Consider the following 23,585-nt stretch of genomic DNA (forward strand, 5'->3'; position numbering starts at 1 on the left):
AATGTCCAAGTAACTTCAATTTGAAGAACAGCATACTATACTGATCACTAACAGATTAGCGCTCTGTGAAAGAAAATCATTTTTATAGGAGAACTTGTTGGATTTGCTTCATTTATTCATTTGTTGAATAAATCTATTATGTGACTGCTATGTGCCAGACATCAAAATATTGTGATAAGTACAACAAACCCAGTTTTTATCTTTAAGGAGTTTTCCAGTCTAATATGTGAGACAGATATTAACCAGTCATTTATACAAATAAATGTCTCCATAGTTACAACTGTAACAAGTGGGAGACAGAAGAAGTGCAAAAATGCTATGTGGTTGTTGGGATACCCAAGTTAAAAGTTGGGGGTGAGGGGGTCAAAAAAAATATGGTTGCGGAAATGAAATTTCAAGATGGCCAGAAGAATGAGTAGGGTTTAGGCAGACTTGTCACCATTTATATGGGTGGGACAGCAGTAGTTTCTCCTCCTTTGCTTAAAGATCCTGCCTCCTCTGATTAGTAACTGGCTGCTTATCGGGGTTCAGAGGTGGAGAAATTCTAATAGAATGTGAGGGAGACAACTGTGTCACAACCCCTGCTATTTCTTCTCCAGCAGATAAATAACAGGTAAAATTATTTTGGCTCAGCTATAAATACGGGGAAACATATTTCTTGAGATTCAAGATCCTTTATTCAGAAGAGATGATAAGAGTTTTAGTATCTTTACAGTGACATCTGTAAAGTAAAAACAGAAGGTATCTAGGCAACATGTTTGAATAAAACCATAGATTTTTAAATAATGTTTTTCGTTGGACCAACACAAAAAGATGACATTCTTCAGGAAATTTAGAGGGATGAATAAGGAAAAAGTTGGGAGGTTATAATTTGAATATTTGGTCATTCTTTTATATATTTGTGTATAGGAACTTGACCTTCCAATTCTGAAAGTAGCTGCTACAGAAATTGTATCTGGAGTATCTGGGGAGTCTGAACAGAAGCTGAGAGAACTGTTTGAACAAGCCGTGGTGAGTCTGCTAATGACTGATGTCAGGTTGTCACACTGTGTGTATGGGGTTATATTGAAGATCCTGTTTGCTCTAATGCTCGTATTTGTTAACCCATTCACTGGCCATTCTTTTGTAAATGTGGTATAATTTGCTCCCCGTGACAGCTAAATATTTAAAGTAGATTCACTGATACAGACTGTTGGGTAAAATCATCTGTTTAATCTGAAACCAACATAAACATAATCGTTGAGAAGTTCTAGGTTGTCATACCCAGTAGTCATTTGTTGAAAGTAGATTATCCTCGTGATAATTTCTTTCACTTTTACTTTCCACAACTTAGATTTGACCAAACAACTTGTAAGCAGTGTGAAAATATTAACATTAGGATTATCATGTTGTAAAAGCAGCCATACAAATGCCAGGATAGTCTTCTCTATTTGCACAATTAAAGCTGTGAAAAGAAAATTCTGTCCCCAGAGAAATTACAGATTGAATATTATCCTAATTGTAATTCATGTTATTAAAATTTGCATGTTTGAGAACTTCTGAGGAAGATGACATTTGTGTCCAATTAAAGTTTTATCTTCAAGATAGTGTAAAGGTTAAATGTCTGTACTTTCAAGTCAGAAGCATAGGTTCAAATCCTTCTGCCACCACGCACTAATTGTGGAATATGGACAAGAGTTTAACTACTCTAACCCCTAGTTTCCTTACTAGTAAACCAGGTTAATAATACTACTGAAATTTCAGGGGGTTGTTGAAAGTATTAAATGAAAGGGTTCTTCTGAAACTTACAAGGTAGTGTCTAGCACACAGCAAAAGCCCTGTGTCAGCTGTGCACACAATGTACACACTTGAGCAGTCACTAGATCATAATGGTTAAAACTGAAAATGGTGGAAAGTTTCATTTCATGTCATTATTTGTACCCAGAATATATAGGGGCTGGTGAAAATTGCCAGTGCAACTGCAAGAAGCTGATAAGATATTAGAAGAGATTATCTTATTAATTATTTTAGCAGTAATTGAGGAGATAACTTTTAAAATAGCAAGAATATAGAAGCCGTCTACTGCATTTGACGTGTAGACTGACACTGAAAAAGCTGTGGACAATACAAGGAAGATACAGAGAAAGGGTGGAGAGGGTACTGGGCAAAGCGAAGCTACTCTTTCAGGTGTTAACCCCTTTTCCAAAATGAGCTAGTAAATGAGTAGTAAAGTTTGTTTATGGTAAGCACAATGATGAATGAACATGAAAGAGACAAATAGCATCTTTAGGTTATAGTTCTGTGTTGACATCTCTCTCTCAATCCATACTGAGCTGGTGAGATGCCTGACAGTAGATGCTCAATATATGTATGGTCTAACGCCCCCTTTTCCCAGACCCCCTGTTCCCTAATGAAAGTGAGTGCCCTAAAGTATGTGCATCAGAGGACAGAAAGGTCCAATCAAAGCAAATGGGTTTTCTGTTGAAAACTGTGTGCTTTCTTTAGTCTAAGTTCTGATGATTAGCACTTACTCTTTTCTTTCTCTTTCTCATTCAGTTTTCCAGGTCATTGTTAAATACTATTGTGCTTGCTTTTTGAGACCTTTGGTCTCTCTAGATTTTCTCTGTTGCAACTGGGTAATGTATCTGCCAGTCATAGCTGCTCCTCTGGGAACATTGTCCTGGGGCAGGAGGATTGGGGAGAGAGCCAGTTAGTGCTGGGCCACATCGCTTTCCCTTTAAATTGCAGGTGGTCCCATGGTTTTGAGTCTTCACCAGGCTGAGAGTCTGGCTTTATCAAATCAATGTTACTGTTAACCAAAGAATAACTAAGAATGAGCTGTGCTTTATAATGTACATCTAGATATTTAACATTTTCATTTTAGCCGATCCTTATCTGTTTATTTTTATTAGAGTAAAATATGTTTAACTTTAGCCATTTTAAACATTTTAAAGTGTACAGTTATGTGGCATTAAATACACTCGTTGTGTAACCATCAGCCTTCTCCATTTCCAGATCTCTTTGCATCTTCCCAAACTGAAGCTCCCCATTTCCCCCTCCCTCCAGCCCCTGACAGCCATTGTTCCTTCTGCCTCTATGAGTTTGACTACGCTAGGCAGTTGATGCTTATATTGTATCTTAACTTATTCTATTTTAACTCTATCCAGTTTATGTTGTAAAAAAGCCGACAGGTGATCATAAGCCACCTGATACATACGCACTTTGCCATCCTTCCTTGTGCAGTGTAGTCTTCAAAATAAGCCTCTGTAGTTTCAGCATGGAATGATGAAAAAGTTCTGGAGATGGGTAGTGGTGATGGTTGCACGACAGTGTGAACGTATTTAATGCCTCTAAACTGTACACTTAAAATGGTTAAAATAATAAATTTTATGTGTATTTTACCACAATAAAAAAATAAAAACAAAGTCCCTGGTGCTTCTCAAATTCCTCTTATAGCAGATTCTAGGGAAAGCTTAGATATTTTTATGTTGGTAGGAACGCTCATATAACATTTGTAGTAAGCTTAGGTTTTCTAATTTAGAATTTATAAACTTATTTATATTTCATAGCATAGTAAATATGCCTAATTTACAAAAGAATTTCAGTAGATTTATCATCACAAAACAGGATTTGATGAGACTATAAGTGTTGTCCTATATGCAGTCTCTTTAAAGCATCTTGCTTCTCTTAAGTAAAATAATTCTCTAAGATTTTAAAAAATGTATATACTTAACTATGCTGCAGTATAGAGAATATATTTATAATTGTCTCTGTGATATTCTTATTTCTAGTCAAATTCACCCTGTATCCTTTTTATTGATGAAATTGATGCTATAACCCCCAAAAGAGAAGTTGCTTCAAAAGATATGGAACGAAGAATTGTAGCCCAGCTCCTAACCTGCATGGATGGTCAGTTTAAAATAATGAATTAGCTTTAAGATAATACATTGTGTCTTTGCGTTTAATAGTATAAGTAATATGTGATGATATAAAGCATTCAAATAGAATAAAATTCAGAGTAAAAAACAGAAACCTTTTTCTTTTCATAAAAGATGACACCATTAATTTAAGTTTTTGAAGTATGTCCTGTAGTTATTTTTAATGCGTTTACACACATATATAAATACACTAACATATTGTATTGCTTTTTACAATATTACAATTGCACCATACACAATATGTCTTATATATTTAATAAGCTACCCACAAATGCTTTCTATATTTATGTCATCCCAGAAACATGTTAACTAGTTCCTTTTACTGTGTAGAAAGAAATAAAACTTCGTTTCTTTTATAATATTCTGAAATTCAAACTTTTAGTTAACATAACTTCAATTTAACATGATCAGATCATACTTGAGAAGAGGGAGAAGTAGATTGGGGTTTATCTTGAAGTTACTGGCCTTAGTGGTTGGCCAATCCTAGTTTAGGTCTGATTTTTAATCTTTCATATGACTTCATTTAGAACAAAGAAGGGGGAAAAATAGCATTTGAAATGGCACTTCAGTTGCTGTTGATTTCCCGTGGAAGGTTTTTTTTTTCATTATTAGAGATTTAACAGATTTCCATGATTGCTTTTGTTGAATTCTGTTACTAAGCCTTGATGTGCTCATAGCTTATCGCCAAGACTGGAGTGTCTGAACAGCATGAACTAACAAAGGAAGCAGATTCCTACCCTTGGTCATTCTTTTAGCTATGGAAGTGAAAACATACATGAATCAACAATAGAACAGCTTTGGGTCTACACCAGCATTAGTGCAAGGAGGATTCAGCATAAGATCTCTATGTGAAAGCAAGTTTGTAGCTCATGACGCTACCTAAATTATGAGGTGTCAATTCGGTTCCTGCAAAGCTTCTTTTGCTTGTTCAGTGATCTCCTATCACAATGGGAGTCTCTTCCTTAGCTGATTCCTTTTACTCACTTTTCAAAAAGTATTAAAAAGCTTTCCAATCTCAAACCTATCACCTTATGTCTCTCTTCTGTTCAATCCAAAATTTATCAAAAGAATACCATATTAACCATCAATAAGTACATGTTTCGGTTTCCATTTTGTTCTGTATTCCCACCCCCGTAATTGTATACCTGCCTCGACCATTTTACTGGAGCTCCAGGCACACCTGGTTTGACTGCACCTCGCTTTATTGCGCTTTGCAGATACTGCATTTTCATCAGCATTGAGGCAAAACCCTCTACCAGCAAAACTACTACGACTTGCTGGAGCCTCAGCTGATGGTTAGCACTTTTTAGCAATAGAGTATTTTTTAGTTAAGGTATGTACCTGGATTTTTTAGATGTAATGCCATTGCCCACTTAATAAACTACAGTAGAGTGTAAACATAATTTGTATGCACTGGGAAACCAGAAAGTTGGTGATGTGTTCTATTGCGGTGGGCCGGAAGCGACCAGGTGTGCCTGTACTTATGGAAAAGTCATTGCTGTTCATCCGTGTGCTCCACCTTTTGGCTTGCTTTGAGCCCTCACCCCTCTCAACCTCTGTCCTTTAGTTCCCTCCTGTAAACACTTACCTCTTAGAGTTGTCCTGAGGGCTCACGAGGTAATGACTGGCACCTACACCCGTGCTGGCACACGGCCAGCGCCCACTAAGTGTTCCCCAGCAGCAGTGCTGGTTGGGAGCGTTTGGTACTTTTGATCCCCATGCGTGGTCATTGTTCACACACTTGGCTTGAGTGACACTGTTCTCTTTCTGTCCTGGTTCTCTGACAGCTCCTTACCAATTTCCTTTCCTTACTGCCTCCTTTACCCATCTCTAAACAAAGATACTCCGTAGGGTTTCACACTTGATTTTCTTCTTGATTTCTACCCATTTCCCGCCTATCTCCAGTTCAGTTCTTCATAGAAAAACTCTCAAATTACATCTCTCACCTTGGTTTCCGATAAGCTTCAAATCCATGTTCCAAACTCCCTGTCAGGTACTTCATGTGACCATCCCACAGACGCCTCACACTATGTCCAAAGCTAAGCTCACCTTCCCTTTGAGTCCTTCCTGCCTCTGTCTAACCTGCCTTCTTGTGGTCACCTCCCACCTCGTCATCCCCACTATGTCATCGTGGTCTCGCCTTCTCCCAGACCCTTCCTGTGGAATCATTTGCTCAGTGCTTTTGATTCCATCTACAACAGTGTACTTAAGTTGGGCTTTTCCTTTGAATTTACTATGTTCCTGCCTCATTGCGTTCATCTCTCCTGATTATTAGCATCAAATCATGACAAACGCTTTTCCCTTTTATTTCCCTTTACCCTGTTCAAACTTAGGATTAGAATTGTCTTTCTAAAACACAAATCTTATCAGAAAAAACCTTTCATGGCTTCCTGTTGGCTAAAGAACATTCTCTGAACTCCTCATGCCTTGGCTGTTAGCGTACCTAATTAGCATCTTACTGTCTTACTTCCTGTGAGGAGTGTGGCCTCAGACTCCCTGCTGGGCAGCCTGGTTCAGTTTAGAGAAATAATACTTAGGAAATACACACTTTAGGCCCTACATTCTGTCTCTAGATGAAGCCAGAGCAACTGAAGACTATATTGTATCTCCCCCACATCTCAGATTAATACCATGAGTCATTTTGAGACATGTACTCCTCTGTCTTGCCCAGATTCCTGTTGGACTGTTCACCATGTCTAAACATGCCACATGTGTTTGTAGCTCTGTGCTTTCACTCATGTTGTTCCTCCCATGTAGAATTTCATTACCCTGTGATTGTAATGTAGTATCCTCTCCTTCAAGGCCGGCATGTTGCCTCCTCCATGAATTCTCCCTTATATTGCTGTGGGGCCATGTTTATACCTATTACTAGGCTTCACAAAATTTGTCTTATGTGTGTCTCAATAGATTGCGAGCTCTTTGAGAACAGTTTGTATTATCTTCCTCATGTCTTCCTCACATATTAGACATTTAGTAAATGTCAGTTTTCTCTACATATTGCTGTGAAAACGTGTAATACTTCATTTCTAACCACCTGAATCACTCATGTAAGGATTACTGTCCTCAGTGGCAAGTGTTCTGTTGACCACTCACCCTGTGTCTGGTTCTTACTAGATCTGAATAACGTGGCTGCTACGGCTCGGGTCCTAGTCATTGGAGCTACTAACCGACCAGACTCGTTAGACCCTGCTTTGAGACGTGCGGGAAGGTTCGACCGGGAAATATGCCTAGGTATCCCAGATGAAGCATCCAGGGAAAGGTATGCTCTTATAGAATGAAGTTGGTGTACCACTGTGGTCTCTGAACTGAAGGCTTTGAAAATGAGGGGTAAGAAACACCATGTAGCCTTTTCTTCTGTTTCTTTTTTTTTGGGGGGGGAAAGGGGGTTATATGTTTGCCAGTGAAATTGATTTGGAAAGGAAAAAAGCCCACATTAAATTAATGCTTAAGAAGGTAATTTATTCATCAATAGTTTCAGGCTGTTTTTTCAATGGTGATAATGGACTTCCATATCTATGCTCATTTTCTGGCCTTGTTAATAATAGCTTGCGTTTGTTAATTGGCTGATCAGCTTAGGGACAGTGTCTAGAACATGGAATAGAGCTCACTGATCCACATGTGCGTTAAATCAGAGTACTGTACTTTAACCTGTGGCACTAACCTGCCTAAGACCAAAAATAATTAAACGGTAGCCTGAGAGTTGAAATCTGTTTTGGCTATAGGACCAGTCTTTCCTAGTAATTGGGATTGAATGTCAACAAAGGAAAGAAACATCCATTAGTATGTCAATAACCAAAAATATCTCAGGTGGCACTTTTCAGGCAGTGGAGTAGGTATCTAGTAACGAAATGTTCTGATCTACTATATTTATAATGGTTTTTGGCCTGAGTTAATGACACTATAATTGGCATACATAATCACCACCAGCAGCTTTTAGGAAAAGTAGTATGTAGTGAAAGGAAATAGTCAGGGGACAGTGAAGAAGGGAAGAGATCAAGAACAGGAGACTTCATAAATGTAGGAAATAAAAGTGATCAGAAGGCACTGGGGTTGGGAGAAAGGCTTAGAAGGAACATGTCGTCCTTCCCTTCGTCCCAGTATTTAATGTGGCTTCAGCTTTTGATTTGTCAATTACTTCTTTAGCTGTGGGGGTCATAGTCATCTATATGTGTGTTAATTGCAGTTCTTCCCACATATATATTCTTTAAACAGTTATGCAACATTCAAGTTTGTTTAATAATGTGTTTATACCTGCAGCAAAATAATATTTAATATTGAAGTTGTTTGCATTTGTTTAGCAAACATTTATTAAGCAGATAGTATGTGTATATATCACTGACAGCTTATATGATGGCTATAAAGAATTACAAGTCTTTGCTTTCAAGATGCTTACAACACAGTAAGACAGAAATAAGGCTTGTGTCCTTTATCTAGACCGGTTTTTGAAGAAGTGCCAAACATAATGGTAGAGACAGGCATAGGGGAGCCCGTCAGCCCTACTAGATAAAATCCTTTCTCCATCTATCCAGTATTCCATCATCAATAAAGTCCTTAAAGGGCTTTTGTAGATGATTATATTTTTTAAAAATTCAAGCCTACAAAAATGTTGAAAGAGTAGTATAATAATTATCTTTATGCCCTGCAGCTAAATTTACCACTTGTTCACATTTTGCCATTTCTATTTTCACTCGCTATGTAAAAACGTACATATGTTTGTGTGTATACTTTTTTTTGCCAAGCCATTTGAAAAATAATTGACGACATCATGACACTTTAGCCCTAAATACTTCTGTATGACTGTCATACTATTTTTTGAAGAAGCAACTGTTCTAAAATAAAATTGGACATTAGTGTATGTCAACATAACGATTTGTAATGAGTTTATTTGAGTTTGGAGGCTTTTACTTGAGTTTGGAGGCTTTTATTTCTGGTAGACGTCCGTTTAATCTACTCTAAACTCTACTCTAGAACCTACCTTATATCCTCATAAATCATTTATCTTATATACTCTGTAATACTGTAAAATTCTTAAAGGCAGAATATTTTCTTTTAAATGTACTTTTTTATTCCTCACAGCGTTTGATGTAGTTCTTAACAAAGCAGATATTTGCCACACTCCTCAATGGAATAACATGAGATATGTAATAGTGATTCAGCATATATTGAATGAAGGAACTCTTTGATCTTATACTGTCCGCATTTTAATACCATTGGCAAAGAGCAAGTTCTTAAAATAAATATATTTGATGACTTGTTTTTACTAGTAGGTTAGGAATCTGAATTTTTTTCCCTGTCTTTTCAACAGAATACTTCAAACTTTGTGCAGAAAACTGAAACTTCCTGAAAGTTTTCATTTTCGTCACTTAGCGCACCTAACGCCAGGCTTTGTTGGTGCTGACCTGATGGCGCTCTGCCGAGAGGCAGCCATGTGTGCGGTGCATAGGGTCTTAATGAAGCTCCAGGAGCAGCAGGGAAAAGATCCTGAGGCTGAAGGCTTGCCATCTGGAGGAGGCCAGGAAGAAAGGAGTGGAGCGGAGCCCACTTCTAAAACACAGGGGTTTTCTATCAGGGTACCTTACACTGTCCTTTAAATGTTCTTAGTTTGTTTTACATGCAAGCGTCGAGATAGTTGAGGTTTATGATTTTCGGTTTTATTGGCATTTTATCTTTAGAATAATTATCAGATACACTCAGAATATCTGTAATCTCAAAAGTACACGTTTTATTTTTTTTTTCAGTGTATCCTGAATAAATTCATGGTAAAATGATTATGAAATTCTAGAGCTGAGGTTGGCATACAATGACCCAGCCACCTACCACCTGTTTTTGTAAATGAAAGTTATATTGAAACACAGCTGTGCTCATTTATTTGCATATTGTCTTTTTTCTGCTTTCACCTTTCACAGTGAAATTCACACAGGAGTCCTTAGAGCAGAGACGTATGGCCCACAAAGTCTATAGTGTTTGTTCTGGAGCCCTTTATGGAAAAAGTTTGCCAACTCCTGTTAGAGCTTTGGGCATTTACTTGTGTTTCCTGGTTACCTTTTGGGTTTGTGGACTGGGGGAGTCTGCTCACAACCAGATCATTGTCCAGCTGCAGCCGGCTATGGAGGGCAGTCCCGGGAGTGAGAGGGAGGTTTATCAGTCCAAGATCGGTGTTCAAATTCTGGGTTTCGTGAGTCATGAAAACTCAAAATGACGTTTTTATAGCATTTGAAAACTTGCACAGGGGGCTTCTATATGTTATATAATTGGATCCATATAACTTTGTCAAGTAAATGTCATGACCGTCCTCATTTTATAATCAAAGAAACTAAGCTTAAGAGATTATGACTTGCCCGAGGCCACAACGCCTCTACTTTCCAGATCAGGGACTTGAATCCAGGTCTTCTGTTCTCAAATCATTTGTTTCTTCCTTACTCATTTGGAACCACAATCATAGCTGTTAAAAATAATAATAAACTTGTTCCTTTTATAATATTGCATGTAAGTTCAGATTTTATAAATTCAATTATTCAGTTACTTTTTACACCTGTCCTTTCTTATTCTTCACTAAGCAAGAAATCTGCCTTTGAAGTTCAAATTTCAGTAGTGCTAGGAAACTTGCCTGCTTTCTGTTTAGTTGATAAGTTATCAGGGAACTGTATTATGAAGTTATGCTGCCACCAAAGTAACTGTGTTTTAATTTCATCAAAATTCTGCTGCTTCTTGAGTATTTATAATGGTTGGTGAAATGAACATTTGCCAACTGCTTATGTTTGCAGTGCTGAGCTGTAGTATAGGTTACAAAAATCATTCTTCAGTGTTTGAGCATGGTCAGTGTACCTTGACCAAATCAAATGATCCATTTAGGATAAAAGAAACCTGTTATTGTCAATGGAGAAAATTATTAAAGTACGCAGAAGTTCCTGAGAAAAAATACATAGAAGTTCACTATAGCTTACAGAAATATTGCAGTAATAATTTTTAAAAGTCCAAAATGTAACTTTTCAGCAAACTCTGTGGTATATCGTTTTTCCCTTCACTTGCTTTCTTGAAGGATGAATTGCAAAGTCTGCTGAAGTTGCTAAGGAACCAAGATCCCCTCTCAGAGGAGCAGCTGCGAGGGCTGTACATTGAGTTGAATGATTTCACTGTTGCTCTATCCTCAGTCCAACCCTCCGCCAAAAGGGAAGGCTTTGTCACCGTCCCTAATGTGACCTGGGCAGATGTTGGTGCCCTGGAGGATATCAGAGAGGAGCTCACTATGGCAATATTGGTAGGTGCATCTGCTGCTAAATGCCCTTGGCACGTGTGATGGGTAAATGCATGTGTACTAGGTTGTATGTCTAAATTGACTTGACTGTATGTTTTCTTCCGTATGTTCTGTTGTATTATTATTAAGCCCCCAACAATGGTGTTGCATTCTTCTGAGACCTGTTTTAGACTTATTCTTGTGTTTGGTCTTGGATTCTATGGCAGTAAGTTAAAAAAAAAAAATTATATTTCAACCAAGACCAAATTGCATGAGAAATATTGTCTGAACTCGATCATGCAAGGGTCAAAGCAGTTTTAATGTCCATGAAACTTTGAATTAATTCTTATGTACTCCTACTAATGATTGTTTTATGGTTCATTATGAAGTATGATCTACTTAGAGGCATGTGACTAATGAAAAAGAACTTAATACTGATGTTGCAGTGAACAGCTATCTCTGGCTTTTGACCATGTAGAGTGTTGCTGCTTCTGGTTTCTGCAAGGAAGACATTGCCTAAAACTTTTTTTTTTTTTAAAGATTTTATTGGGGAAGGGGAACAGGACTTTATTGGGGAACAGTGTGTGCTTCCAGGACTTTTTTTTTTTTTCCCAAGTCAGGTTGTTGTCCTTTCAATCCTAGTTGTGGAGGGTGCTGTTCAGCTTCAAGTTGTCCTTTCAGTCTTAGTTGTGGAGGGCGCAGCTCAGCTCCAGGTCTAGTTGCTGTTGCTAGTTGCAGGGGCACAGCCCACCATCCCTTGCGGGACTCGAGGAATTGAACTGGCAACTTTGTGGTTGAGAGCTCACGCTCCAACCAACTGAGCTACCCGGGAGGCAGCTCAGCTCAAGGTGCCATGTTCAGTCTTAGGTGCCCACCATCCCTTGCAGGACTCGAGGAATTGAACTGGCAACCTTGTGGTTGAGAGCCCACTGGCCCATGTGGGAATCGAACCAGCAGCCTTCGGAGGTAGGAGCATGGAGCTCTAACCGCCTGAGCCACCGGGCCGGCCCTGCCTAAAACTTATAACCTAGAAATTCAGATAATTTTCTTTAAAAAAATCTTGTTTTTGAAAGGTTGAAATATTGTATCTTTATGTTCAAAATGTTTTCAGAACTTAGATTTAAGTATGAAATCTTCAGGAGCAGGGACTTTTTTGTTTATCGCCACATATCTCATGCCTGGAGCAGAAGTAAGCACTTGGCACCAGGCACTGTTCCTATCTTTGGTCCCCATGATCAGTGCTGAAAATACGCATCTGGAGATAATCTGAACATGCAGTGGAAGAGGACGTTTGTAACGGGTCACTATTGGGATTGTGTTTTCCAGGCACCAGTACGTAATCCAGATCAGTTCCAAGCTCTTGGATTGGTGACTCCAGCTGGAGTCCTCCTTGCTGGTCCTCCTGGCTGTGGGAAAACTCTGCTGGCAAAGGTATGGTGTAAATTAAACTGCATGTATTTTATTTCTATCAGGTAGGATGATATGAATTTGACTTTGAATAGTACACTGAGATCATTTTGTATCGTTTCTACTCGAAGTTCATTTTAGCAAGACTGACAATTTTCTTCAGGAAAAATTTCCCATTTTTATTTTATTTGTTGATTTTTTTTTATTCCTCCCTGTCCCGCCACCCCCACCCAACCCCTGGTAACCACCATTTTACTCTCTTCTTTTTTACAGATTTAACTTTTTTAGGTTCCACATATAAGTGATGGCTTATAATACTTATCTGTCTTTGACTTACCTCACTGAGCATAATGTTTCAAGGGTCATCCCTGTTGTCACAAATGGAGGGATATCATCCTGTTTTGGGGCTGAATAATATTTCATTGTCTATGTGTACCACATCTCTTTTTGTCCGCTCATCCATTGAGGGGCGTTTGGGTTGTTTCCATATGTTGGTTATTGGGAATAATTCTGCTATAAACATAGGAGTGCACATATCCTCGAAATGCTGTTTTCTTTCCCTTTGGATATATACCTAGAAGTGGGATTGCTGGATCATACGGTAGCTCTACTTTATTTTAATTTTTTGAGGAACCTCCATATTGTTTGCCACAGTGGTTGGATTAATTTACTTTCTCACCAACAATGTAAGGGTTTCCTTTTTACCACGTCCTCACTAGCATCTGTTCTCTCTTGTCTTGATGCTAGCCATTCTAACAGGTATGAGGTGATACCTCACTGTGGTTTGGATTTTCATTTTCATGATAATTAGGGATGTTGAGCATCTTTTCATATGTCTGTTGGCCATTTTGATGTCCTCTTTGGAAAAATATCTATTTCGTTCTTCTGTCCCCCACTTTTATTTTAATTACGAAAGGAACATCATTGAAAATTTGGAAAAGAAAATAATCTTTAAATCCATTGATTTTTTTAACATAGTAATTATCATATTTTCTATTATATTCTAGCTTTTAATGAGTGTTATTTAAGTTATAGCTTGTAGCTGGCCTTGTTTCTTGCTTTGGTGTAGTTATTATTTATAACTTATTTTTCTTTATATTCCTTACAGTTGTTATTTAAATTGTTTTCACAATAGAAAATATAAACAGAAGGCAAAGGCATTATTTATAATCCTCTCACTACTACCTACTACTAACCATTGTTTCATTTTGTTACAATGCTTCCAGATGTTTTTCTGTACATATCAAGACGTTTACACGTATTTTTACAAATATAAGGTTTTTAAACATGCTTTTCTCACATACCAATATTTCTTGAGCATCTCCCCATTTCAGTAATATAGAAATACATCAATATTTTTAATGCCTGCATAATATTCCACCAGAAAGATTTTCTGTGATTTGTGGAAATGATCCCCTGTTAAAATAACACTGCATTAATCAATTCTGTACTTACATTTTTGTACCTTGACTGATAATTTTATTAGAAAGCATTCCTAAATTATTTTTCAGTCAAGGGAATGTATGTTTTTTAAGTTTTTGATCTATTACCAAAGTTCTTTCCAAAAACTTTGTACCAGTTTCCACTTCTATCAATAGGATAATGAGTATCCATTTCCCCACACCCTAAATTAACAATAGCCATCATTGGTTTTAGTATTTGATAATCTGATAAGTAAAACTGGCATCTTATAGTTTTTTGGTTTTTGTTTTTTAGCAAGAGAAAATATCCAAATTTAATGTACACATGTGTATGGGAACCCGCATACATGAGAGAATCAGAGACCCCCACATAATAGGGGGTTCAGAGATAGAAAAGGAATGTGGGTGTGTAAAACATCCTGACCTAGGGATGAGGTAACAGTACCTTGGGGGCTTCAAAGAGTCATTGCAGGATGATAAAAGGAGTGGCGTCTTACAGTTTTTAAGTTGCATTTTAAAAATAACTGGTGTGCTTTTAAAAATATACCTTTATTGGCTATTTTATTTTTGAATTATCTGTACATTTATGTGGGCAAATTTCTGGGTCTGATTTTTTTTTTTTCCTTTGGAGTCATGTTTATTAGAACTGTCCTCCCTATCAGTAAGTTATATTAGCTGTCATTTTTAATGTCTTATAATATTCCATCTATAATTTATGTAATCTTTATCAGCTTTTAAAATTTGAAATACTTGTAAATAAAATTAATAACATTTTTAATAGTGCCACAGCAGCCAATTTTTTGTGACTTCTCAGTAAATGTCAAATATCCACATTGACATTTGTTCATGTACATATACGTGTGTGTATATATCTATATAATATGTAAATTTTTAAAAACTTTTTCATTATATTACTAAATGCCCTTGCTTAATGCTTCCAGTCCTCTTACACAGCATTGCAGTAAAAACAAAGGACGAAGAGGAGAGCACCACAGTCATTGGTCTGTACTGTTTCATAACAGTTTTAGAAAAACATGGCCAGAAAGAGGGCCCTGCGTGCTTATATATGAACTCACCGGGTGGATGCAGTCCACTCTCTGGGTGTCTTACAGTGTTTGTTTAATCAGTTACATCTGCCTTTGCTTAGTCTGTTCACAGTAGAAAGGCCATAGTTTGGATAATTTCAAATAGATAGTGTTAAAACATAGATCACATTTTCCCTCTTCTCCCCCCCCCCCCCCCCCAAATTGCCAATAGTGTGGCATCTTTCTGTTCAGTCACATTTCTGGTATCTGACCATTTGGAGCAGGGAATCTTACCTAGGACTCCATGATGGACTTCACAGCTCTGAATCCTTTAGCCTAGGTGATATGTGTATATATAAAGATATTTTTCATCACATTCTCCAAAAGGTGCATGACTACTTTACCCAAGAATCTAGAAATAATAGAAAATGACCTTGAATGGCAGAAGCAAAGTTACTGGAGTAAAGTCACGGAACCACTTACCGGGCAGAATCTGTGTTTACTCATAATACTAAAATAATAAAATTTTTCTAAACACCAGCACAAAGTATATAAATAGCATAAAGTAAAGGCATGTGATGACTGGAGCCAACACACTGAAAATAGTGGCTAATAAGGAAACGGAAAAGAAGAGTAAAAACCATTTTGTTGTCTGGAACTACTGTATAGTATGGAAGCAGACAGCGCCCGACAGTGAATACAAGATTCATGATGGTATCCATGACACATTAAATTATGTTCATTGTATTTCATTTAGAAGCCCAAGAGTTCCAACAATTTCGGGCTGTTGAAGGTTTTAATGGGCTCAGTCTTAGTTATCTGGCAAAGGGATGAAAACCTAATGGGGATGAGTCAGACTTCACTAGATGTATATCCTGATTCTCCTGTACTTAATGTGATGAGTGAGAGGTAGGAAAGTTGTGAAATTGGCAGCCGGAAAGACGGAGATTAAAGATGGGGTAATCCACGCACTGAGCAACGCTAGCATGGCACAGCGTGCATGTATTCACGGTTTCAGCAGGTGTGTATGGAGCTGCTTACTTTTTGCCAGAAATTGTTTCAGGTACTAGGGATAAACAAGTGAACAAGATACCTACGCTAATGGAGTTTGTTGTCTGTTTGGAAGAGGCAGACAGTGAACAAAGAAAAACAGAATTGTAGCTTCAGTAAAGTTATGAAGGAAATAAACATATTGTTTGATAGATTGATTTGGAGGTGGCTATTGCAGGTATGGTGTTCAAGGGGTGGTGATATTTAGCAGTCCTGAAGGACTAGCTAGCCACACGAAAAGGCAGGAAATGAAGGGAAGAGTCTTCCAGACAGAGGGAATAGCAGTTGCAAAATCTCTGAAGTGGCTAGGGAAGGGCTTGGTGAGTTCGAGAACAGAGAAAGAGCCAATGGCTGGACCAAAGAGAAACTGTCATGTCCCAAAATACAGACTTGTGAGCCATGGTAAATATTCCTAATTGTACTTGAAGATAAATGAGAAACCTAGTAAAATGATATGATCTGATTTATACTTTTAGAAGAGTCCTCTGACTGCTGTGTGAAGATGGATGGGTAGGAAGCAAGTGTGAAAGGAAACTGGTTAAGGTTTTGGGGGGGGTTATTTGTTTGTTTTTTGTTTTTGCGTGTCTAGGCAAGAGGTGACAGTGGTCTGGATGAGGGGGTGGAATGAGAGAGAAATAGAAAGTGTGAGACCCACATACTCGTATATTTTAGCATTAGAGCTAACAGGATTTGCCAGTGGATTGGATGACGTGACAAGACAAGGGATCAAGGGACACACCAAGGTTTTGGCTTGGAAACTGTTACTGTGACAGGGAGGAAAGGAGTTTGGGGCATGGGTTTGTAGGGAGTTGGGAGAGATTCAGGAGTCCTGCTTTGAAATCGATAGGTTTGAAATACACCTGTAAGAGCCAAATGGAGATGCTAAGACGTCTGTTGACTATAGATCTGGAGCTCAGATACGAGGTTCTAAGAAAAGGAGAGAACTCTTCCCTGATCATTTTGCAGTTCTGGGAGATTATGTTCAGGTTTCATCTCTGCGTTCAGATTATAAATCTTGGATTCTGCTACACAGATAACCATGTTTTGCCTTTGTTATTCTCTTTGGCTTTGAACCATGCAGTTTAATCTTTATTAAAAATAATCTGTTAAGACCTGACCCTTGGTAAAGACTAAAGCTAATGTTTTTAAATTATGGTTTATGAATGAATGAATGGTTGCTTTCATTGGGCATTGCTTGGTACAGAGATTATGATGCCTCGCTAGCATTCCAAGCTAGGACTACACATGTATACAACATTTACATAAATATTTCATGTCCTTTCCATCTGATTTTTAGTCTTAGTAATTCTTTTTTTAAAATATAGTTTCAGGTGTACAAAACAATGTAATAGTTAGACATTTATACCCCACACAAAGTGATAACCCCCCTGCCCCAATGTGCTACCCCTCTAACATCGTATATAGCTGTTACAATTCCATTAACTCTATTCCCTGTGCTATACTCTACATCCCGTGTGTGTGTGTATGAATATATATACATACATACATACATACATACATACATACATACATACATATAGCTTCAGCTTCAGTGGTCAGATACCTACACAGTCCATGAAGTGGTCTCCCTAATAAGTGCCCATCTGACCCCCTACAGAATGTTTACATTATTGATTATATCCCCCAAGCTGTCGTTCATATCCCCATGGCTATGTTGTGACTACTAATTTGTACTTTCTAATCCCTTTACCTTCTCCCCCATCCCTACCCCTTCCCATCTAGCAACCTTAGTTGTCTTTTTGCCCTGTATCTCTGAGTCTAGTTCTGTTTTGTTTGTTCATTTATTCTGTTCTTTAGATTCTACATATAAGTGAGATCATATGGTATTTGTCTTTCTCCATCCGACTTATTTCACTTAGCATAATACTCTCTAGGTCCATCCATGTCATTACAAATGTAGTCTTAGTAATTCTTAAGAGTGTTTTAGATTAACATTTACTTCCTTTGATTTTCTTCTTATTTCTCTTTTTCCCATTTGTCTCCTCTCCTAATAATAAAGCAGCAGCTATAAAAGTAGGGGAAATAGAGTATAAACTACAAAAAGTCCCTGCATTATCACAAATTATTGTTATTATTTTATTGTATATTTGTCTTATTTGTGTCTTTTTGTTTCCTCTTACTAGGCTGTTGCAAATGAATCTGGCCTAAATTTTATATCGGTCAAGGGCCCCGAATTACTAAATATGGTAAGTTGATGCATCAACAATTAGTTTCGATTAGGAAAGGTAATTAATGCTCATTCAAATTACAGAGTAGAGTTTCTTCAGATCTTTGAAACAATTGTAGAATTTTGGTGAGATCACCACTGTAGGTGTGAAAAGATGGAGCTTTACTCTGCTGTACTTAATGTGTGTAAGTGGTTTTCTAATTAAGTCTGGTAACTTCTGGGCCTCAGTTTTCTCACCTGCGAACTGGAAAAAATCACAATAATTAACATTTTAAAGTATTTATTCTGTGCCATGTGTTTGTCAAGCACTTTACATATTAAATCTATGTTCGTTAAATCCGTGCACTTCTTTCTACATTTACTATATATGTAGTTATCCTAAACAACATAAAGTATTTTGCATGTTTCAAAAATATGTTTTTGACACAATTGGAAATTTGAACACTTAATGGATATTTGAAATTAAGAAAATCTTTAAGTGTGACAATGATATAGTTGTGTTCAAATCATTATCTTTCAGAGATAGTGAAGTATTCACAAATATTCACAAAATGTTTGGGATTTCCTTCAAAGTAAGAAGGAAAAAGAAAAGTAGATAGCGTATAGATGAAGCAAGGTGCTCACGAATTGAGTTGAGTTGATAATAATTGAAGCTGGGTGATGGGTATATTTGGGGTTCAGTATGCTGTTGTGTCTTCTGTTACATGTTTGGAATTCTTTTATAAACAGTAAAGCAAAAACAAAGGAACACTTTATATAAATGGTATGTTTTCTTATTTTTGTTGATATGTTTACCTCTAGGTCATTAATTTTCTGTGTGGTATTCCATTGAACAAATATAATCACACTTGAAAATCAGTTTTTTTCTGATGCACATTTATATATGCACATATTTGTGAGATATTTTCCCCCTACAGTACATACTCAGATGTAGAATTGCTATATTTTATAGTATGTGCACTTTCAAAACCATTGAGTATTGCCAACTATTGCTCCAAAGTGGTTGTGACACTTTCACCAGTAGTGAGTGCAAGTTCCCATTGTTCCACGTCCTCACCAGCACTCGTGCTGTCCGGTTGTTAATGTTTGCCAGTCTGACGAGTATGAAATGTTATCTCATGGTGCTTTGATTTGTTTTCTAGGGGTAGATGTAGGGAGAGGTCCCAGCCCAGAATGACTCGGAGAGATTCGGTGATCTAACGAGGAAGCGATGTTGGGATTAGAAAATGAGTTTGCTCTGGACATTTTCGATTCAGAGTCATTAGGAGATATCCAGCAGGCAGCAGGAGATGGGGGTCTGGAGCTCTGAAGAGATTCGGGAGTCAGTAATATCTAAACATACCTAAATCCTTGGGAATGGGTGGGGTCTGCCAAGGTGAATATGTTACGTAAGAGCTTCTGACAGAACCTTAGAAGACACCAGCAATTCCTGGGCAAGGAGGGACAAGCTGGCAAAGGAGTGATTGGTCAAAAGGCAGTGACGCCCAAGACTTTCTAAGCCTGAAAGCCCAGGGAAGATCATTTCTCTAACCTGTCAATGTAACCAAACAGTGTAAAAGAAATTGATGGTAGGATTTGGGATTTGGCAATTAGAAGGTCATAGTGACTTTAGGGAGAATTCTTTCAGTAATTGTGTTTGCAACAGTCAGATTATGATTGAAAACTGAATGGCGAATAAGGAATTAGAGATACAAGTATAGGATCCTTATTGAAATGTTTCTTAAAGGCCAAGATAGTGGGTTTTTCTTTTCTTCGCCTATTTTTAATTGCTGCTGCCTTTGTTAAGATTAACTGATTTTAATCTGTCCTTTTGCACTAGGTTTACCTTCCCCTAAACTAAATTTCCTTTGACGTCGTCATTTTGGTTTGCTATATCCCGAGTCCCTTTGCCAGCTATATTGATTGTTCTCTGCCATCTCTGTTTTGAAACTTTCTCTCCCAACCCACTGGTATCTTTTCTTTTTAAAATGTGTACTGAATATTTTGGTTCACCCTTCCAAATGTAGTTTTTGTTGAACTAGATTTTTTAGGAAACTAAGTTGGTCTACTGTATTTACACACTGCGCAGGATGCGATGAGCGAGAAAAATTTGTAACAGTCATGACTCCTGCTTTCCAGAGACTTTATGATATAACATAGTGAAGGTAGAATCGCTCAGAAATCATAATGGTAGAAAGTGCTCTAACAGCAAAGAAGAGAAAAAAATGGGAAGGAAGATTAATGGGGATCTTTTAGAATGCAAGGAGAACTGTTTGAAGGTAGCAAGCAGTTCAAGTAAGGGAAGCAGAATGAGCAAAAGCACCAAGAAAAGTCCAGGACAGACATGAGGGAAAGACAGTTCTACTCAAACCGAGAAAATAAAAATACTTTAATCACTGTCATCTGTGATATATTCTATGCGTTAATGACTTTATTGTGGCCATATAGTCATAAAATAACATAAAAGATGCCTGATGATACTGTTGGCACTGTAAAGATGTTTTGAGACTCAGTCTTATTTAGCAGTTTTATCACAAAAAAATCTGCTTTTCTTAGTTAGCTAGTTTGAAATTTTACAAGAACAATTTCTTGAGCCTTGCTAAAAGTGAAACCATATTCATACATACAATTTTTTATATTAATTTGTCCTAATGTTACAGCTGCTTGTGAATTGCTGTATTTCTTGACTGCTCTTAACGTTTTAATAGTTTGACTTATATTTTAACATACATTATGCCATATGAAAGCTGCTAGACTCAGCTGGCTCAGGTTGTCTCTTCTGATGCTATAGGACAAAATAATTCTCCCATTAGCAAGATGACTTGTGTAGAAATGACAGTAAAACAATAAGTTGTCTTGTTTGCATTTAAAATACTGTTGAATTAATGAAAATTATTGCTGGGTATTTTATATGCATAGAGCTTAGGAGATTGCTTCTAAAATAGAACCGAATGGTGGGATTTGTTTGACCTAGAGAAGACCTTACCTTCCATTTAGTCTTCATTTTTTAAATGAGAACATTTATAAGCTGAAATAGTAGCTAATTTTGTTAAGTTGAACCACACACAACTGGCTGTTTTTATAGGTCAAAATGGTTAAATACCAGCAATTGCAAATGGTTTAACCTAATAAATTTTTGACTCTGACATACACATGCCACTTAAAACTAGTTTTTCTATAATTTGGCCCAAACCTCAAAGTTGAAGTGTCTCTACATTTGATTTCCTGTCTGTGTATGTTTAGTACGTCGGTGAGAGTGAGCGTGCTGTGCGACAGGTTTTTCAGCGAGCCAAGAACTCGGCACCCTGTGTGATCTTCTTCGATGAAGTGGATGCTTTATGCCCTCGAAGATCAGACCGAGAGGTAGGTATCAGAGATTCGTGATGGACAGAGTTTGTAAGCACCACAAACCTTTTGCAACTTCTTGTAAAGTAAGTTTTCATAAAGTTTATATACAAGTCAGGTAGTTCTGATAAAGTCATTCCTGGAGAACACTGAGACTCTTTACAGGAAGAAACCTGGTAATTTGAAATCAGAGCCGAGAGATGACAGTTGGTGGTTTAATTAGCCTCTATGTCCATTTCTTTTTTTTTCCCCCCTGTATTATTTTGGTTGCACCTATCTGATTTGCGTGAGTAGCTGGGAATGGAAGTGATACTGGTTTTGAATAACCTGCCTTGTAATCTTACAGTTCTCTTCAGTTAAATGGGTTCCTTGAGATAGGAGTGAATGTAATGTGAGACTTCATGCACTCACGGTGGGGCCACGTAATATGCATTGATTGGCACCATTACACTCTGGGGAAGATACAAAAATGGTCTGCCTTGAATACCACTTGTGTTACTGCACTGAGTCATAGTTCTTCGAAATTTAGGTGAGTGCCCAGAAACCAGCCAGTATCAGGACTACTGCTATGTAATTGAGAGTTGGAAGTGTAGTGAAGCATAGTACTGTTTCCCCGAAAATAAGACCTAGCCAGACAATCAGCTCTAATGCGTCTTTTGGAGCAAAAATTAATATAAGACCTGGTGTTATGTTATATGTTATGTTATGTTATGTTATGTTATGTTATGTTATGTTATATTACATAAGACCCAGTCCTATTTTATAGTAAAATAAGACCGGGTCTTATATTAATTTTTGCTCCAAAAGACGCATTAGAGCTGATAGTCTGGCTAGGTCTTATTTTCGGGGAAACATGGTATAAAGAATATGTGACCTTTTTGAGGCAGATAGCAGAGACTATCGAATAAGTACATTTATTACAAGATGACTAAAGAAGTGATTATATTTCCTTTGTGATTTATTTTCAAATTATTCTATGTGTGTGTGCTCTTAGGTAGTGAAACATTCATTCAATGCCTCGTTTTGCTTAAAAATCTCCAAAAATATTGAAACATTGCAAAAACAAAACTTGACTAACGTAAGTGTGCTTCACATCGTAGCAGTTTTGTTCCCTCACCCAGTTGTCCGCAGTATCATCACAGAAGATCCTTAGTACAGTCTTGTCTCTGATAGTGACGTTGGTGGCCAAGGCAGAGAGCCTGCCTGTTCCCCTGCCAGCTGTCACATCCCAAAATCTAGTGTGGAATCCAGAGCAAACTACGGTACTTTCTGTCCAGCTGATTGGGGCATGGTATGCTCCGGATTTTATTCTTTTGCTACAAATAAACCCTTCATTTATTGACAGCCCTTTTCATGGGTTTGCAGCTCTGTTATCAACTGGTAGTTTAAGTTTGGAGGGGTTTACTGAGGTATATCCAGTCCCCATGAGAAGTCTGTAGTCCTGTGAACTTCATGCCTAACTTCTGGGTTGTCTCTCTGGGAAACCTACTACCACACAGTTCTGTATTCTGATATATGTGTTTCTTTTTTTAACATTTTCACCGGAATGGGATTCTGAAAATATTTTAAAGTTGAATGTATTCTATTTTATACAAGTTACCCATGAATGCATACTTGCGAAAAATTCAAAGAAACACAAGGAGAGAGAAAGTCTTTTTTCCCGTTTTCCTCCCTATTACTCTTTTTGGAGGGGTTACTTCTGCTAACAGTTTAGTGTTTAGTTCTTGTCATTTTAGAACTTTTTTCGATAAACTTAATGTGTATGTTTTTAGACTTCTTGTTTATATAAATGTGGTTATTCTATCTTGATCATTTTACCATGTTCTTAATAACTTTATTTTTTTAGGTATGGTGTAAATATTCCAGTCTGGATGTAGAATAATTTATTTAATAATTCCCCTGTTTTGGACATTTACATTGTTTCCTGTTGTTTATCTTATAGAACTGTAGTAAACATTCTTATCACATATTTTTGTTCACATGTGGCAGTATGTGAGAGTTTTAGAAGTAGAATTTCAG

At 37.4% G+C, this 23,585-nt stretch overlaps 1 protein-coding gene across 6 annotated transcripts in view; it reads left to right on the plus strand.

Annotated features, from left to right (window-relative positions):
- The window catches only part of NVL (nuclear VCP like), a 70,457-nt gene that overhangs the window by 14,761 nt on the left and 32,111 nt on the right, over nt 1-23,585 (plus strand). For all 6 annotated transcript variants that reach the window (XM_074316944.1, XM_019716054.2, XM_074316946.1 and 3 more), the window contains 8 exons: nt 910-1,011; nt 3,771-3,888; nt 7,032-7,176; nt 9,223-9,487; nt 10,957-11,175; nt 12,478-12,582; nt 18,199-18,261; nt 21,465-21,584. In XM_074316944.1, coding sequence (XP_074173045.1) covers nt 910-1,011; nt 3,771-3,888; nt 7,032-7,176; nt 9,223-9,487; nt 10,957-11,175; nt 12,478-12,582; nt 18,199-18,261; nt 21,465-21,584 — 1,137 coding nt within the window. The remainder of the gene's footprint in view (nt 1-909; nt 1,012-3,770; nt 3,889-7,031; nt 7,177-9,222; nt 9,488-10,956; nt 11,176-12,477; nt 12,583-18,198; nt 18,262-21,464; nt 21,585-23,585) is intronic.

This window comes from Rhinolophus sinicus, linkage group LG12, assembly GCF_036562045.2.
Source record: "Rhinolophus sinicus isolate RSC01 linkage group LG12, ASM3656204v1, whole genome shotgun sequence".
Taxonomy (NCBI): Eukaryota; Metazoa; Chordata; class Mammalia; order Chiroptera; family Rhinolophidae; genus Rhinolophus; species Rhinolophus sinicus.